This window comes from Lutra lutra, chromosome 2 (assembly GCF_902655055.1).
Source record: "Lutra lutra chromosome 2, mLutLut1.2, whole genome shotgun sequence".
In the NCBI taxonomy this organism is placed as follows: Eukaryota; Metazoa; Chordata; class Mammalia; order Carnivora; family Mustelidae; genus Lutra; species Lutra lutra.
Window position 1 is genome coordinate 89,973,049 of NC_062279.1, and position 18,524 is coordinate 89,991,572.

The 18,524-nt window shown below is 40.9% G+C and overlaps 1 protein-coding gene across 1 annotated transcript in view; it reads left to right on the forward strand.

Moving 5' to 3' along the window:
• Positions 1–15,066: 15,066 nt before the first annotated feature.
• Positions 15,067–18,524, forward strand: part of PKD2 (polycystin 2, transient receptor potential cation channel) — a 63,345-nt gene continuing 59,887 nt past the window's right edge. The window contains exon 1 of the mRNA XM_047717939.1: positions 15,067–15,783. Within this exon, the coding sequence (XP_047573895.1) occupies positions 15,183–15,783 (601 nt within the window). The 5' untranslated portion in view covers positions 15,067–15,182. The remainder of the gene's footprint in view (positions 15,784–18,524) is intronic.

Below are 18,524 nucleotides of genomic sequence, written 5' to 3' on the forward strand. Positions count from 1 at the left end.
GGAGAACTATGTATGTGGCTGAATATACTCATCTGGTCAAATTGAAAGGATCGTTGGCAACCAAAAAGGCAAAAGACCAGTTGCCTCTTTGGAACCACCAAAAGAATGTGGGGCAGACCTAAAGAAAAGTCCAAAAGAAGGGTCCTAAAGGTGCCCTAAGTATTACCAATATTGTTTATAACATATCAAGGTACTACATTGAAGTTATTATTTAGAAATTATTGAGTAAAAGTACAGAAGTTTTGCATGGAAATAATACATCCGATTTCTTGATGGGAGGCCTCACTCTAGTAAAGTTCAAATATCTGACTTTTCCCACACATCACCTTCTTCCTCATTCCGGACACTAATAATGGAGAGGAAGGGGATTAAGTGCTGATGCTGACATGTTCTTCTAAAGAAGGCCCCCATTGTTTCAGTCTGGTCAGGCTGCTATAACAAAAATACCACAAGCGGATGGTTAGTAAATAACAGAAATTCGTTTTTCATAGTTCTGAAGCCTGGGAAATCCAAGATCATGGTGCCAGAAGGTTTGGTGTCTAGTGAGAGCTCATTTTCTGGTTCATAGTCATCTTTTGCTGTGTCCTCATGGGGTGAAAGGGACTGGCGATCCCTCTGGAGCTTCTTTTATAAGGTCATTCTGGGCTGTGCCATCTTGATTTAACCATGTCCCAAAGCCCCACTTCTTAATACCATCACATTGGGGTTAGGACTTCAACATATGAATCTGGGCAGGGTGAGGGGCACACAAAGAGTTAGTCTACAGCACCTACCTTCCAGCCTCAAACCATTTGGAAATATACCAAAACACAGGTAGACTCTTCTTGGCAGTGCCTCCAGAGCCCCTCTCGAGGTGTCAAATCAGTGAGTGAATCTACCTCAAAAAACTGACAAACAAGAGCAAAACAAACTGAATGTCCCTTTTCATCACTTTTATCCAACATAGCACTGGAAGTTCTAGTCATTGCAATAAGGAAAAAATAAATTAAATTAGATTTTAAAAGGTAAAGAGCACACAAATTAGAAAAGAAAAAATAAAACTATTTTTAGACATGATTCTCAATGTAAAGAATTCCGAGAAACCTACAAAACATTCCTAGAACTAAACAATGAGTCCAATAACATTGTGGGATTCAAGATCAGCATAGAAAAATCAACTGAATTCTTATATTTGACAATGAACAAGGTAAAACCAAAATTAAAATGATGTCATTTATACTTGCTAAAAAAAAGTGAAATGTTTAGGTATAAATCTAAGAAAATAGGTATAAGATCTGTACGATAAAAGTTATAAAATGGTAATTAAAAAGAAACACACACACAAAGATACTTGGGAATTCACGTCATGCAATAGCAAAAAAACCCCCAAACAATCCAATTAAATACTTGGGGATTCACACCATGCAATAGCAAAAAAACAAAACAAAACAAAAAAACCCCAAACAATCCAATTAAAAATGGACAGGAGACTAAATAGACATTCTTCCAAAGAAAACATACAGATAGCCAACTAGTACATGAGAAGGTGCTCAACATCACTAATTATCAAGGGAATGTAAATCAAAACTACAAGGAGATATTGCCTCATACCTGTAAGAATGGCTATTATCAAAAAGACAAGAGATACCAAGTGTTGGCAAGAATATGGAGAAAAGGGAACTCTTGGGTACTATTGGTAAAAATGTAAATTGGTGCAGTGGCTAGGGAAAACAGGATGGAGGCTCCTCAAAAAATTAAAAACAGAACTACCATATCACCTAGCAATTCTACTTCTGGGTATTTAGCCAAGTGAAGTTTGGATAGAGAAGTTTGGATAAGGAAGTGATTTATCCAAAATCATTAATGATTCATCAGAAAGATAAAACAATTGTAAATATTCACTCATCACTGGAGCACTTAAACATTTAAAACAAATATGAACAAAAAAGAGCAAACAAATAAACAGCAGTGAAACAACTGTAGAGGATTTCATACTCCACATTCAACAATGGATACATCAATAGACAGAAAATCAAAAAGGAAATGGTGGGCTTGTATAACACATAGAACAAATGAACCTAACAGACATTTATAGAACATTACTTTCAACAGCAGCCGAATATATATTCTTTTCAAGCATGTTCTTCAGATGGACTGTATGTTGGGCCACAATACAACCCTTAACAAATTTAGGAAGACTGAAATGATATCAATCTTTTCTAAACATGATGGTACAAAACTAGAGATCAGTAACAGAAGGAAAGTTGGAATATTCACAAATATATGGAAATTAAACAACACGCTCTTCAACAATTTATGAGTCAAAGAAGAAATTAAAGGTAAAATCAGAAAGAATCTTGAGGGGCGCCTGGGTGGCTCAGTGGGTTAAGCCGCTGCCTTCGGCTCAGGTCATGATCCCAGGTCCTGGGTTCAAGCCCCACATCGGGCTTTCCGCTCGGCGGGGAGCCTGCTTCCTCCTCTCTCTCTGCTTGCCTCTCTGCCTACTTGTGATTTCTCTCTGTCAAATAAATAAATAAAATCTTTAAAAAAAAAAAAAAAGAATCTTGAAATGGAGTGACAACATGGCAAAACTTATAGGATCCAATAAAAGCAATTTTAAGTAGGGAGTTTATAACAATAAGGCTTGGATTAAGAAAAAAGAAAGCTCTTAGATAAGCAACCTAACTTTACACCTCAAGGGACTAGAAAAAACTAAGCCAAAGTTAGCAGAGTAAAAGAAATAAGAAAGGTTAGAGCAGAAATGAATGAAATAATGAGTAGGTGGCAATAGAAAAGTTAACAAAATTGTATTTGTTCTTTGAAAAGATAAAATCAACAAACCTTTCATTTGACAGAAAGAGAGAGAGAGAGAAGACTCAAATAAATAAGACTATAAATGAAACTATAAATGAAATGAAAGAGGGGACATTAAAACTACAGGAATGTGAAGGATCATAAGAGACTATTATCAACAACTGTACACCAATGAATTGGATAAACTGGAAGAAATGGATATATTCTTAGAAATATGCAACCTACCAAGGCTGAATCATGAAGAAATAGAAAATGTGAACTGTTCAATGACAAGGACATTGAATTAATAATCAAAAATCTCCCAACAACAACAACAAAAAACCCAAGCTGAAATGGCTCTATGGCTCTATGGCCAAGTTCTACCAAACACTTAAGGAAAAATTAATACCAATCTTTCTCAAACTCTTCCAAAATACTGAAGAGAAGGGAACACTTCCAAACTCATTTTACAAGGCCAGTGTTACTATAATAACAGATTAATGTCATTACACATTTGTCCAAACCCACAGAGGTACAACACCAAGAGTGAACTCTCATGTAAACTGTAGACTCTGAGTGATTATGTTGTGTTCATGTGGGCTCATCAGAGATAACCAATGTACCAATCTGGTGGGAAATGTTGATCATTGGGAAAGCCATGCATGCAGGAGGCAGGGGGTACATGGAAAACCTCTGTACCTTTCCCTCAATTCCGTGTGAACTTAAAACTGCTCTTAAAAAACAGTCTTTAGGGACGCCTGGGTGGCTCAGTTGGTTAAGCAGCTGCCTTCGGCTCAGGTCATGATCCCAGCGTCCTGGGATCGAGTCCCACATCGGGCTCCTTGCTCGGCAGCGAGCCTGCTTCTCCCTCTGCCTCTGCCTGCCACTCTGTCTGCCTGTGCTCACTCTCGCTTCTCTCTCTATGACAAATAAATAAAATCTTAAAAAAAAAAAAACAAAACAGTCTTTAAATATGGGGGAGGGGAACCCGCAATAGTAGTGAAAAATTATAGCATATCATCTAAGGTCACTTAGATTCAATTAGGAAATAGGTAGCATACTCAACCAGCTAATCTGACTGGGAGTTATATAGAATGGGCCAGTTTTTATTCTAGGCTAATTTGGCCCCACAACTGAAGCATTATCTTCCCGAGTCTTCTACTCAGTGCCCCATCTATTTTAAACTTTCCCCTCTTTGGATGTTGAGAACTAGAAAATTTTCCTGCTCTGTGAGAGCATCAGAAATTTTCCCACTTGCTCCTTTGGGGTAGTTCCTTCCCCTGCAGATTTCCTGGCAGGCAGTTCTGTCCTCAGGCATATTCCTCACGTGCATACTCTGAAGACCCAAGGGCAGCTCTGGAGATCTCTGGAACCCTTTCTGCAGTTCTCTCCCCTGTGGTACTCTGTTTGCAAATTGGCCTCCCTTGCACCTTGGCCTCCTTGGCCACCCTGGCCTTCCCAAATTCTCAACTCAGTCTTCTCAACTGGGAGGGACTGTGCTACAGCCTAGGAACCCCCTCTAGGGAATTACTGGGAAACTACAGAACTGTCATCCTCTGTTCATCTCCTTTGTTTATCTTCTTTCAAGGATTACTGTTCATCACTGCTGATTGTCTGATGTTTGCAAACCATTCTTTATAAAACTTGACTGTTTTTTTTAAACTGAGGGTAAGTGGGTATATCTATCCCTTTTGCTCCATCAGGGTTGGGAAGAGAAATCCTTTAAAACTAATTTTAACCTAAAAAAAAAAAAAAAGAAAAGAAAAGAAAAAGTCCAAATAAAAGTTATGACCAAAGGGAAATAAAAAGTGAGCTGGCAGAATTCACAGGAAGGATTAAGGATTTAAAATAAATAATTAGTGGGGCACCTGGGTGGCTCAGTGGGTTAAAGACTCTGCCTTCGACTCAGGTCATGATCCCGGGATGCTGGGATTGAGCTCCACATCAGGCTCTCCGCTTAGCGGGGAGCCTGCTTCTCCCTCTCTCTCTCTCTCTGCCTACTTGTGATCTCTGTCTTTCAAATAAATAAATAAAATCTTAATAAATAAATAATGAAATAATGAAATAAAAGCCACACTCGAAACTATAAAAAGATACAGGGGTGCCTGGGCAGGTCAGATGGTTAAGCCTCTGCCTTCAGTGTCTCGGGTCATGATCTTGGGGTCCTGGGTTGAGCCCTGTGTCCCTCTATACCCGCCTTGCCCTCTGCTTGTGCTCTACCCTCCCCTCTCTAAAATAAAAAAAATAAAATCTTAATTTTTTTTCAAGGGTGGGAGAGAGAACTTTTATTCCAAAAGACTTCCATATCCATATTCCGTATCAATAATAACATTTAGGTAAATGTATACCCTTGCTTCATAGACAACATTCATTTGAGTGCCTAAGTTAAGGTAATTAAAAATTTTATATATATATATTTTTTTCTCACCAATCCAGTCTCATTTCCTTATATAGGCAGCATCCTGTAGAATAAAAAGTCTGATTCTAAAGGCCATATCTGCATGCATAGATTTTTTACACCGATCTTGTGAAACAGTATGTTCAGTTTCCAGGGATAATTAGCATCAATTTAATCTGTTGTTAATTTCAGTTCTCTCCCACAAGTACATTTTTTAAAAAATTGAAAGATACTGTTAACATGGAGGGCAGGATTTGTAAAAATTCTGTTAAAAAAAAGAAAGTGATAAAAAGAAATAATTAGAAAGAAGATAAAACAGAAATCAAACACAGTAGCTCCAAAATATGCAAAATTGGTATTCTTGAATTAAGAAATCAAAATTTAAAATATCTCAATATTACAAAAGAAAAAAAGCTTAAATAAATGACAAATTGAATTTTCTGATTCAACCCATATAATTTTTCCCAGAAAAATAATTATGCACAATAATCAACACAATGATGTATTCTAGAGCAGGTTAATAAAAAATTTACTAAGCAGGTAACTTTTTGGCAGAAAAATCAAGTCATCTGCCATAGCTGAGAGAAAAGAGTGGGTTTAATCTGAACTTTACTTCTCAACATTTAATGACAGAGGAAGGTGAGGCAATGTGTTCAGAATCTTGAAAAGAAGGAAGACAAGATTGAGCCAAGAATATTATGCCCAGCCCATTTGTTTTATGTTTATGGCAACAGAAAGGCACTCTCAATTTTGTACAGACTCTGGGAGTAATGAGGCATTAATGAGTTCTTCTTTTAAAAAAAGAAAAAAAAAGAACACTTAATAAAAAATCTATCCCAAAAAAGGATTGAATCAAGAGGACTCAGGGAAGGGGAACTCATGTTTAAAAAGTATTGGTTATGAGAATTGAATATCTAAATATATATATCTAAATATATATCTAATATCTAAATATATATCTAAATATAAGATGAATATTATATTTATTATTTTAGAGGAAAATAAAAGCTTATAGAGTTTGACAATGGCAAAGTTATTAATTTTTTTTTTAAGATTTTATTTATTTATTTGTCAGAGAGAGAGAGAGAGAGAGAGAGCGAGAGCGCGCGAGCACAGGCAGAGGGAGAAGCAGGCTCCCCACAGAACAAGGAGCCCGATGTGGGACTCGATCCCAGGATGCTGGGATCATGACCTGAGCCGAAGGCAGCGGCTTAACCCACTGAGCCACCCAGGTGCCCCAAAGTTATTAATTTTTAAAAGTATTGGTTGGGAGTACATATTTGTTAATACCTTATTTTTCAGAAGAGTCAAAGCCTACTGAAAAAAATTGACAGATCAAAACAAAATTGCTTGCTTAATTTAGAAAACTGATGCTGATATTAAAATTTACATTTGTAAATAATTTCTAAATAACATTCAGACAGAAACCCAACATAGCTCACTGATCCTCTCTAATAAACTGATGAGAAGCCCTTTGTAGGTCAGGCCAAAGTAAGGACTATGACCAGACAGAGTCATTAAATAAAATTAAACCACTGGGGCGCCTGGGTGGCTCAGTGGCTTAAGCCTCTGCCTTCAACTCGGGTCATGATCTCAGGGTCCTGGGATCGAGTCCCACATCGGGCTCTCTGCTCGGCAAGCAGCCTGCTTCCTTCTCTCTGTCTCTCTGCCTGCCCCTCTGCCTACTTATGATCTCTCTCTGTCAAATAAATAAATAAATAAAAATCTTAAAAAATATATTTAAAATTAAACCATTAAAATTTATGAATTTAAAATATGTAGTCAGTGAGCAAGTGTATGAAAGAAGCTATTGCAACCAAAGTAGGATGGTATTAGTAAAAGGTTAAACACATAAATCAAAAAAAGAGAATACAACATGCAGAAATAAACTCACACATATATGGTCAATTGATCTTCAAAAATAGTGCAAGGATGATTCCAGAGAGAAACTGATGATGCCAGAACAACTGCGTTCTCACATGTAAGAAAAAAAAATCTTGGTTCATACCGCCCACCATGCTAAAATTATCTCAAAATGGATTATATGCCTAAACATAAAACCTGAAATTATAAAACTATAAAAAGAAGAAAATATAGGAGAAAATGTTCATGGCCTTGGGTGAAGAAGAGATTCTTTAAAATATGACACCAAATGTATAATTTGTAAAAGAAAAAAAATTCATAAATTAGACTTTGTCAAAATTAAGAACTACTAAAAATTACTAAGAAAGTCCACTTTATTTTTTTAAACATTTTTTTTTAGATTTTATTTATTTATTTGACAGAGATCACAAGTAGGCAGAGAGAGAGAGAGGAGGGAGCAGGCTTCCTGCTGAACAGAGAGCCCGATGCAGGGCTGGATCCCAGGACCCCAGGATCACGACCTGAGCCGAAGGCAGAGGCTTTAACCCACTGAGCCACCCAGGTGCCCCAGAAAGTCCCCTTAAAAAGGACTTTTGGGATATTACAGCAAAGATTTCAAAGCTATAATTTAATTACATAAAAAAAGAAAAGTAAGGCTCAGCATCCTCTAAAGTCTCTGATCTCCTAATTCTTGGAGAGTGAGAAGCCAAACCAGCCACCCTATGTGCACAGACAAGGGGCCCTGATCCCGTGGCCACATAGATTCTTATGCACGTAACTAACACAACTTTTTGCCATTCTGTAGATTCACCTCTATTCAAATTTATTAGTACTATTTTAATTGGAGGGACAGAAATCCTAACCTAAAATAAATTAACTAGAAAGGAAATGTTAGGGCTAATGAAGTCCAGGGGTAGATCTGCCTTCAATTAGTGCTGGCTCAGGGACTCAAATGATATCATCAGAAGCTGGTCTTTCTTCATCTCCTAAGACCCACCTAAGACATAATAAATCAGAATCCCTAGGAGTCAGAACTCCAGAATCTTAAAACCAACAACAGAAAGCCCTTTCCAGATGAGTGCCATAAAGCCCTTATCAGTTAATTGCTTTATCTGTGTACAGCTTGTCTTTGCAAGCTAATTATAAGCTTCTTGCCTGCAAGGAAAATTTCTTCTGCACCCTAATCATATCTAAGATTGTACTCGATGGATATTAGAAAGATATTCTGTAGAGTCTGGTAGATCAAGGGATGCTGTAAGTTTAATGCTATAAGCATCAGAAGGCATTTGAAAAGAAATCTGACATTCTTTTGAAAAATCTGGGCTTGTGAAAATACAGTTGGATTCAAAATTTTTGAACATCTACATCCAAATGGAATTAGTGAATAAACTTGAGTTAGTAAGAACAGTATTTCAAAGCACTCTGTTCTTGGCCCTGCATTGTTCAAAATTCTTTTAAACTTAAATAAAGATATAGATGATATATATCACATCTGCGATTGACAAAACCAGGAGATGTCAAATGATAAAAATGTATTTCACAATGTTCTTGAATAGCATGGCCACCCAAACATTACCACTAGATCAATTTTGGTATTCTTCCAGTCCTCACATTATACTCATTTTTGTGTGCGTGTATATATATATTGTTGGCTCCATTTTACCCCTGAGCATCAACGTTTTGGCTGCCAGCTTGTCTAGACTTACATCCTTTGACTCTAAATCTAGCAGGAAGAAACACTTTTCTTTTCCACAACTTGAAAAAAAGTTCTGTCCTGATTTCCACTGAACAGAACCAGAGCCCATGCCTGTTTGTAAATACCATTTCCAGGCGCCAAGTGTTCGTGATGCTCTGGTTGGCCATCCCTGAGTTCCACACTCATCACTTGGGAACTAGTGGTGGTGTCAGCCACATCTGAGGCACACAGGGACTCAGAACAGGGGAGGGTCGTTCCCCACAAAAATCTCATTTTTGTGTTGGTAAGAAAGGAGAATGGCTACCGAACTATAACACAACAAACCAAATAAACCAAGTTCTCTGCCTTACATTCTACTCAGGAGGATAATTCTGTTAACAGATATTTTTAATATGAAATGATAAATGTTGGGATGCCTGGGTAGCTTAGTTGGTTAAGCATCTGACTCTTGCTTTTGGTTCAGGTCATGATCTCATGGATCCTGAGATCGAGCCCCTCATCAGGCTTCACGCTCAGTGGGGAGTCTGCTGGAAGATTCTCTCCCACTGCCCCTCCTCCCACTCACTCAAACTCCCTCTCTCAGATAAATAAATAAATCTTAAAAAAAAAAGATAAATGTTGTGATAAAATTTGACAGGCAGGAGAGGCAAGTAAATTCAAGCTAGGGGCCAGGGTTGTGGCTACGTAACTTTTCAAAAGAAGATGATGTCCAAGTCTAGAAAGATTCCAAGTCTTTAGGAGGTGTAGAAAAGGGCTTGGGGGTGATATAACAATGTTTCCAGGCATTTCCGAATTGATCCCCTTTCAGGTAGGAATTATGTCTTATCCTTGCCCCACTGGAATCCAACATGGAACCTGGTGTCTAGTGGACACTCTGTAAGTGTTTGATGAATTTGTTAATATTCCCTCATTATGTGTTCAGCAAAAATCCTGTGGGAATTTGTAAGGTAGATATCTAACCACATTATTCACAGAAGGAAACTGAGATACAGAGGTTAGGTCATCAAAATCACAGTGCCAGCCAACAACGGTGCCAGGGTAACTCCCACAGAGGCAGGGACACATCCAAACCAAATTCTAGACATAAGGTAGAATATCACAAATCCTGGTCTTGCATTATTAGTGTAGTAAATTGAGAAATAAAAACAAGTAAAAATTTTAGTATGGTTAGCAGTTCTTATAAAGCCCAAAACACCAAATTTTTTTCTAATGATTTCAGATGTCAAGTGGTAAAAATTTATTTTACAATGTTCTTGAATAAATAAGGACTGGGAAAAAAATGAGAGGGAAACATGTTTGTTTGGGTGGGTTGCTAAGCAACACCACACAAGCCAGAGAGTCCTTTTGGATTTCGTTTGGAAGGTGGAATCTGCAGGACTGATGGGTCCTTCTGCTTGTGTCTGCTTCATCTGTTCGCATGGGAAAATAAAAGCAAAACAGGAAACAAACAGGCAAGTTTAATAATGCAGAAGCCAGAAGCGTGGAGAATACGTATTAAATCAGACTGGACAATTTTTAAGTTGCCTTTTGAAGGGTTTGTCAGAGTATCCACCATGGCACTGAGACAAAGGGCTGGGGTTTGTGTAGCTTGTTCCAGAAGAACTTCTCACACAGTTGAAATAAAACTAAATAGCATCCAGCTATGTTATCTATCCCACACAGTATTTCAGGCCCTGTAGATTATCGAAACTTGCAATATGGCCACAGGATTATGGTAACCAGGTGAAGGAAAATATGAGTTTGTGCCTCTCATTTATTTAATAAGAGACTACTTCCTATGAGAAATAGGAATAATAAGATGAATATCAAAGGAAGGAATTCTGTGGGAAGGGAGAGAAATTTACAGCTTCAAGGCCTACTTGAGGAAAAGCGAGGTGCTCTGAAGGAGGAAAACATGCCAAGGTAAAAGCACAAGAGAGAACATTAGGAAGCCAGAAAGATGACTAGGTACTTGAACAGGAAATACATTGCACGGCTGGTGATGGGTTTATGAAAACTAAGATTGGAAGTGGTAGTGAAATTCTTGGAATGTAAAATTTAGGATGTGGTGCATTAAATACTATCCACGTTGTTACACAAGTACTTCTCTGAAGTTTTTAAAAATCACATAGCTTGTGAAGATTTGTAATTAAAATTTTGGGCAAGCATACATTTAATTCTGAATTATGTATGTGTGGATACATTTTTGGTGAGTCCAAATTCTTTTGGAGACAATGGTGTAGTCTTAAAAAGAATGTTTCAGATTTTGTTTTAAATCATTGACACTATAAAAGAAGGTACATTATTATTATTATTATTATTATTATTATTATTATTAAATAAAGGCTATACTCTTTAACATGCATCTCAGGCCTTCTGTGATTTAGCCCTACCTTCCCCTCCCATGCCAGCCTGAGTAGTCTCTCTCCTCAACCTCTTCCTGTGTTGAAAGTCTTCAAACTGACTTGATACCATAGGGCCCAAGGGCAAGCCACCCCAAAAAGTGCACTTTAAGCATACTGATTATTTTAAATCAAAGTTACTTAAGGAACAGTTTGGTGTAAGTATACTTATAACTGCCTCCAACTCCCTCCAGCAAGAAATCAGTTTCCCATATGAAAGGCATCCTTCCTGTACTAAGAAGTACAAAGATATCCTTATCACCAGATAGGATCTTTAAAGCTAAGAAACCCGTAGAAAAAACTCTGAGATCATAACCTGAGCTGGAATGAAGATGCTTAACTGACTGAGCCACCCAGGTACCCCATGCTCCTCTGTCTTAATTATGGTAAATATTTTCATCTATTACAATAACTTCTGTGGCTTTTGGTTTTTGTCACAACTGGATTATGAGCGTCTTAAGGCCAGACACTCCCTGCCTAACCCAGAGGATCCTACAACAAATAGTTCCTGAACACCTGCTATGTGCTGGGGCACAACACTATGAAAGAAAGCAATCAGTTCAGCAGGCCAAAAGCCCAATCCTTTTTGGCAATTGTTGAGAGACTGTGTGAACCTAGTCAGGCATCATCATTTTCAGTCACACCATTACACCTTTGGTTAAGACTGGGGTTTTCTGGGTGCCTGGATGGCTCAGTGGGCTAAGCCTCTGCCTTCAGCTCAGGCCCTTGATCTCAGGGTCCTGGGATCCAGTCCTGCACTGGGCTCTCTGCTCAGCAGGGAGCCTGCTACCCGCCCCCCTGCCTGCCTCTCTGCCTCTCAGATCTCTGTCAAATAAATAAAATCTTAAAAAAAACAAACAACTGGGGTTTCCTAATTCTTCACATAGAGGCCTTTCTTTTTCTTTCTTTTTTTTTTTTTTTTTTAAGATTTTATTTATTCATTTGACAAACAGAGATCACAAGTAGGCAGAGGGAGAGGAAGGGAAACAAGGCTCCCTGCCAAGCAGAGAGCCCGACGTGGGGCTCAATGCGGGGCTCAATGCGGGGCTCAATCCCAGGACCCTGAGATCATGACCTGAGCTGAAGGCAGAGGCTTAACCCACTGAGCCGCACCGGTGCCCCTCGTGTAGAGGCCTTTCTAACCTTCACATGCCACCATTTCTCCTCTGAGGTGTAAGGGGCCTTGGAATAGCTTATGCCCCCAGGAAACTTTTTTTTTTTTAAGATCTGATTTTTTTATTTGAGAGAGAGAGTGGGAGCACAAGCAGGGAGGAGGTGCAGAGGCAGAGAGAGAAGCAGACTCCCTGCCAAGCAGAGAACCTAACTCGGGGCTGGAGCCCAGGACCCAGAGATCATCACCTGAGCTGAAGATGGATGTTTGACCTACTGAGCCACCCAGACATCCCCCACGTGAAACCATTCTTAAGTCACTGTTCAAATGCTGTTTTCAGTTTTGTGATATTTGTTTCCCAAGGATGTTTTGATTTTCCACAGTTCAAGGTTGAGAACACAGCAAATTACTCCTGAGTTTATCCATTTCTTTTTTGTTCTTACTTTTTTTTTTTTTTTTTTTTTTGCTAGCAAGGCTATAGTCTAGAGATACAGGGAAAAAAAATACTGAGTGGAAAAACAATAATAGAATTAATTCAATTACTATTTATTTATTGGGTTCAAGTTCTGTGCTTTTGCTATGCATAGTAAGTAACATTATCATTTTAATAGAATATGCAGGATAAAACACTCTTGGGACATAACTGCAGGGAGATATGTCATTGGCGAGATACATACCCTAAGTCTAAATAACAACAGATAAGAGAATATAATTTAGTACTGTAGGGAAGGGAAGTTGTTCCTCTACACTTCAAGGTCTTCCAGCTGAACTTAGAATTAAAATTTACATGGGACAGATTAATAAGGGGGGGAACCCTAAAATTTTATTATGTGCACACAGAGGGCTAATAATGAAATTGGGGCCTAAACAAATGACTGAAGCAGGCAGTTTTCATATTTTTTAGACAAAGAGACAGTAAATTTGTAAGGAACTGACAGACATAAAGACAACAGATGTTTGAGAGCTTTAATTAATAAAGAATTCTAAGTGGAATTTGGGCTGAGGTAGTAGGTTAGGATAAACAAGACCTGTCTTTAAAAAAGCTCAAAGTTAGGCAAAGGACACCGATAAGTAAATAAATAAACTGCAGAACTGATGATAGGTGGCCGTGATTACCTGAATAAAATCAGCCTGTTATGAGCACATAGGGAAGCAACAAAGGATGCTGCTCTGATGTACATATAAGACAGGAACCAATGCTAGAAAAGCAGAGCAGGGGGCCGTGATGGGCTGAATTGTGTCCCCCTCAAAAATTCCTACGTTGGCGTCCTAATCCCCAACAACTCAGAATGTGACTGTATTTGGAGACAGGGTTGGGGTTTTTTATCTTTTTTTTTTCTGGGTAATTAAGTTAAAGTGAGGCAATTAGAATAGGCCTGAATCCAATGTGTCTCGTGTCCTTATGAGATGAGATTAGGACATTGACCCCTAAAAGTGATCACCATGTGAAGACACTAGTGGGAAAACCACCATCTACAAGGCAAGAAGAGAGACCTCAGGAGAAGCCAATTCTGCAAACATCTTGATCTCACACTTTCGCCCTGTAAAATTGTGAAAAAATGAATTCTGTTGTTTAAGCTACCCAGTCTGGAGTACTTCATCATGGCAGCCGTAGCAAACCAATAAATACAAGGGCGGATGAAGAAAATTTACTAAGCAGACCTAAGGAAACTAAATTTTATCTATTAAGCTGTCAGGAGCCCCCAGAAGTATCCAAGCATCAATGTGACAGGAGCAGTTTTGGTTCTGAATACAATTTGGGAACGCTGGGGATATTGAAAGTGGCGAATGGAGGTGGAACTGATAGGTTTGTTGTTCCAATGAGGAATAAAACAAACATACACCAACGGCCTTGGACGAAAACACTGACAACAGGCATGAGAAACAACAATTCTATCAGAGAGATTTGTGGGGGCAGAAGTAACAAGATTTGGGGAGAAGAGATGTAGGAGACGAGCAGACAGATGAGGGTATCACGGAGAAGCCTAGCTTGAGAAGGACGACAGCCTGCCTCAAATTTCAACTGGGGGCACAGGAGGTGAGGCAGACTTAAAAGAGGAAGGGAACAGAGATTTAATTTGCGATAGGTTAAGTCTGACACAACTGCAGAACCTCCAGTCGGACGCGCTCCGCGAGTGGGAATAAAGTTCTGGCCCCGGGGCTGACGAGGGACTGTGCCTCCGAAGCCAGAGCCTGAGCCGGCAGCAGGCGGAGGCCGTGGATGAGCTCCAGCTCAGAGCACCCGCGATCTGAAGGCTCCAGGACGGAATCCTTAGGGTCCCCACAGTGTCTGGTGAGAGGAGCCGACCAGACGTTGAAAAAGCCATCCAAAAAGCGGCAGAAGTGGGGACAAGGGGGCCGCCAAAGGCCAAGCAAGGCAGCATTAGCAGCCTGTTGGTAGTTCTTAAATGAAGTTAAGATTTCTCTGCCCCTGCGGCAAACCAGCGCAGGCTGGATTTCGCTAGTACACACCATCCCACAAAATGGTTTTCTCGCTCTCCCTGCACTTTGGGAAGTCGAGGCAGAAGAGCCTGGCGGTTAACAAGCATTATGTCAGGGTCCCGCAGGCAGTGACAGCACCAGAAGCCCCTTCCCCGCACGCGAACGGGCGGGGCAGCGAACCCCTCCTGCCGGAGCCCCTGCACCCGAACGGAACGGGGGCGCCCGTACCCGCGCCTCTGCTCCACTTGGGACGCGAGCCCGGGCGCCGCTAGCCCACCGCGCGGTCCTCAGGGGCGGCTTCCTCGCACCTCCCGCGGCAGCGCGCCCCAGCGGCTGGGCGAGGCGAGGCGAGGCGAGGGGGAGGCGGGCCGAGGGGGCGGGCGAGGGACGCGGGACTGCGGGGAGTCGGGGGCGGGGAGCAGGCGGCGGCGGGCCCCGGGAAGAAAAGAACATGGCTCCTGCGGCGGGCTGCGCCGACTGCGGCGCGGGGCGAAGGCGCGCCGGACGCCAGTGACCGCGATGGTGAACTCGAGCCGCGTGCAGCCGCAGCAGCCCGGGGACCCGAAGCGGCCGCCCGCATCCCGAGCTGCAGGCCCCGGCCGGCTGATGGCGGGCGGCGCGGCCGTGGGCGCCGGCCTCACGGCTCCGGGCGGCCTCCGCGAACAGAGGGGCCTGGAGATCGAGATGGAGCGTATCCGGCAGGCGGCCGCGCGGGACCCCCCGGCCGGAGCCTCAGCCTCCCCCTCTCCTCCGCTCTCGTCGTGCTCACGGCAGGCGTGGAGCCGTGACAACCCGGGCTTCGAGGCCGAGGAGGAAGAGGAGGAAGAGGAGGTGGAAGGAGAGGAAGGAGGAATGGTGGTGGAGATGGACGTGGAGTGGCGCCCGGGCAGCCGGAGGTCGGCCGCCTCCTCCGCCGTGAGCTCCGTGGGCGCCCGGGGCCGGGGACTGGGGGGTTACCACGACCCTGGCCACCCGAGCGGGAGGCGCCGTAGGCGAGAGGACCAGGGCCCGCCGAGTCCCAGCCCGGCCGGCGGCGGGGACCCGCTGCATCGTCACCTCCCCCTGGACGGGCAGCCGCCCCGAGTGGCCTGGGCCGAGAGGCTGGTTCGCGGGCTGCGAGGTAAGAGCGCGACCCGCAGCGGCTGATGCACAAACCGGAGCCGCGGGCGCCGGCCAGAGCCATCGCCCGCTGTGGCAGCTTCTCAGGGCTCCACCTCGCATCGCTCTCGCGTCCCCGCGTCCCTACCTCTGCTACTCGCGCTCTACTTCCGGTACCCGTGGCGGAATTCCACTGCGCCCTTGTTTGTGCAAATTTATGGGATACCTCCTTCTAACAGAAGAACATGGGTCAGCATATTTTTACCTCTGCATATCAGTGAAAGCCGTATTAAAATGAAAGGGTGCCTCTGAAGATTTTTTATTTTTTCTTGTAGGGGAAAAAAGGAAGAATATTCTAATACAACTGAAGGTGGTTGCACCTGTATATCGGGTCTTCCGCTGGTCTGGATGCCCTCTTACCCCGCATTCCATTCTGGAAAGGGTATCTGTACTGTTATCCAAGTTGTGGGAGAAGTGTCAGTGACTTGTCACTGATGTTGTTTTGGTGATGTGTGTCGTTCTTTTGGGGAGAGTGAGCTGTTTAGAACACCACAAATAGAATAAAATAATGTCTTTGTAAACAGTTATTTAGCCATTTCTAATCAGGTATTTTTCTAAAACAATTGCAAAGAAAAAGTAACATTGTTTAAACACTCCGTAGTGTGTTTTTAAATAGCTAACTTAACGTTCTTTGAAATTCCAACAAAACAGTGAAGTCACCAGATACCAGCTGTGTGTACATGTGTCAGAGTTCAGTGCACCCAACTTTCCAAAGGCAGGCAAGGAATTTTCAAATTTGCCAGTGCCTATTTAAAGGACACAGATTTTCCAGGAGCAGAGATGATCTTGTGTTGCAAGGTTTTGTCAGAGACATCCTTGGAAAAGAGTTGCATTTGCTCTCACATTCAAATTATTTTAATCTCCACTTTTAAGAGTTTCCATTCTCAGTTCTTTTGAAAATTTCCCTTCCCTACTCTTCCCTGTCAGTTTTGCAAATCTTGTACAAAAAAAAAATCCAGGTGTTTTTATAGCAATGTGATTAAGACCAAGTCAGCCCTACACCCAAATTCCAGTTCTACCACACATTGGCCCTATGACCTTGAGCAAATTGCTTAATCTCTCTGATCCCCAATTTTTGCTTTTCTTAAAAAGAGAGAATCATGATACTTTGTTCCTGAGTGGGAAGAATTAAATGAGATGAAACATGTGAAATGCATAGCATGTCTGACATGTGAGTGCTTCATCATTATAAATTAAATGATAAATTTTTAATAGTGTATACTTTTGTATTTTATATAAGTGTTTATGCTGTAAATTTGATTCATGGCATGGTGGAGAACAAAAGGTCCTTTTTGAACAACCTTTGTGAATAAGTTAGTAAAAAACCCTTATGCTTTTTAAGGTTCAAAATTATGCAACCAAATTATTATTTTACGTTGTTTTAAATGTGCTTTAAAAAATATTCACTGCAGTAAGAGAAGTTTTTTACAAGTTAGTGAATAAGTATAATAATCCTTTAACCTTTTTTGAATAAATTCAATAATGGAATGTAATGAAATGAAATCTATATCTTTATATGAGTTTATAAGTGTAGTTCTTCAAAAATTTTTTTTCAAAAAATTTACAGCATAGAAGCTTATAGTGAACTTCTAGTTGAACCTTATCAATGCTGTAATTAGTAGGGGAAGACACAGGAAAATGTTAATCTTAGAAAATATTAGAATAAATTTTATTTTATTAAATATATTAAAAATTAAACATATACTTATCGCTTATTAAATAAGTGACATTCATTGAATAATTAGCACCTACTATGAAATTAGCACTGTAGTACTGTACTAGGTGCTCCGCCCACCACCAAAAAAAAAAAAAACAAAACACAACTAAAACAGCACCATCACCATTTTCCTATGGACAGAAACCAAGTAAAGTAAAATAAATAACCATCAATGAGTTGTGATTTTTTTTCCCTCATGGGATACCAATGACAAAAATCTTACATGCATTGTGTAAATAGTACCCTAGGATTAGAACAGCAAGTAACTTGCAATTACTCAAGATTACTCAAGCTTGGAGTGGTCAGGAGCTTCCCTGGAGGTCTCCTGCCTTCCTCCTTGACTTTATACAACTCACTTATTTCCTGGGCCTTGGTTCCTCATAACCTCATCTCCAAAGTCTTTTCTGGCTTCAGCATACTCTGTGATGTTCTTTAATGACATGAATCCGAGATAGACAACAAAGGGTCCTTTTTGCTCTTGGTATAATAATTCAATCTATCTTCTTAGCAGGAGTAAGATGGTAAAGAAGATATGTTTGAGGCAGGGTTGTGGGAAACACTATGTCCAACCAAGGAACTGAGATTTTATCCCTAAATATTAGGAAGCAGTTGCAAGTTGTTAACAAGACCAGAAACATGCAGAAATAGAGGATATCAGTAGGCAGTGTGCTATGCAGAAAAGCTTGCACAGGGACGCAGAGAGGCAGAGAGGCAGGAAGACCATGTAGGCAGTCAGTGAAGAAGTAGTGAAGGTCCGGACCAAAGAAAGTGAAGGATGGCTGAAGGATGTAAAGACTGCCCCCAAACTTAAAAGGTAGCCCCAGTAATCTTCTTTACTTTTTCCTTAGTACCCTCTTCTTAGTGCAAAAATAAAATTTGACACTTTACATGAGTAATCAAATTATCTGAATTTCCAGAATTGAATATGTTCTATGGATGTATCAACTTGGTAAAGTCATCTCCCATTATTTTAAATGTCTGTGCTT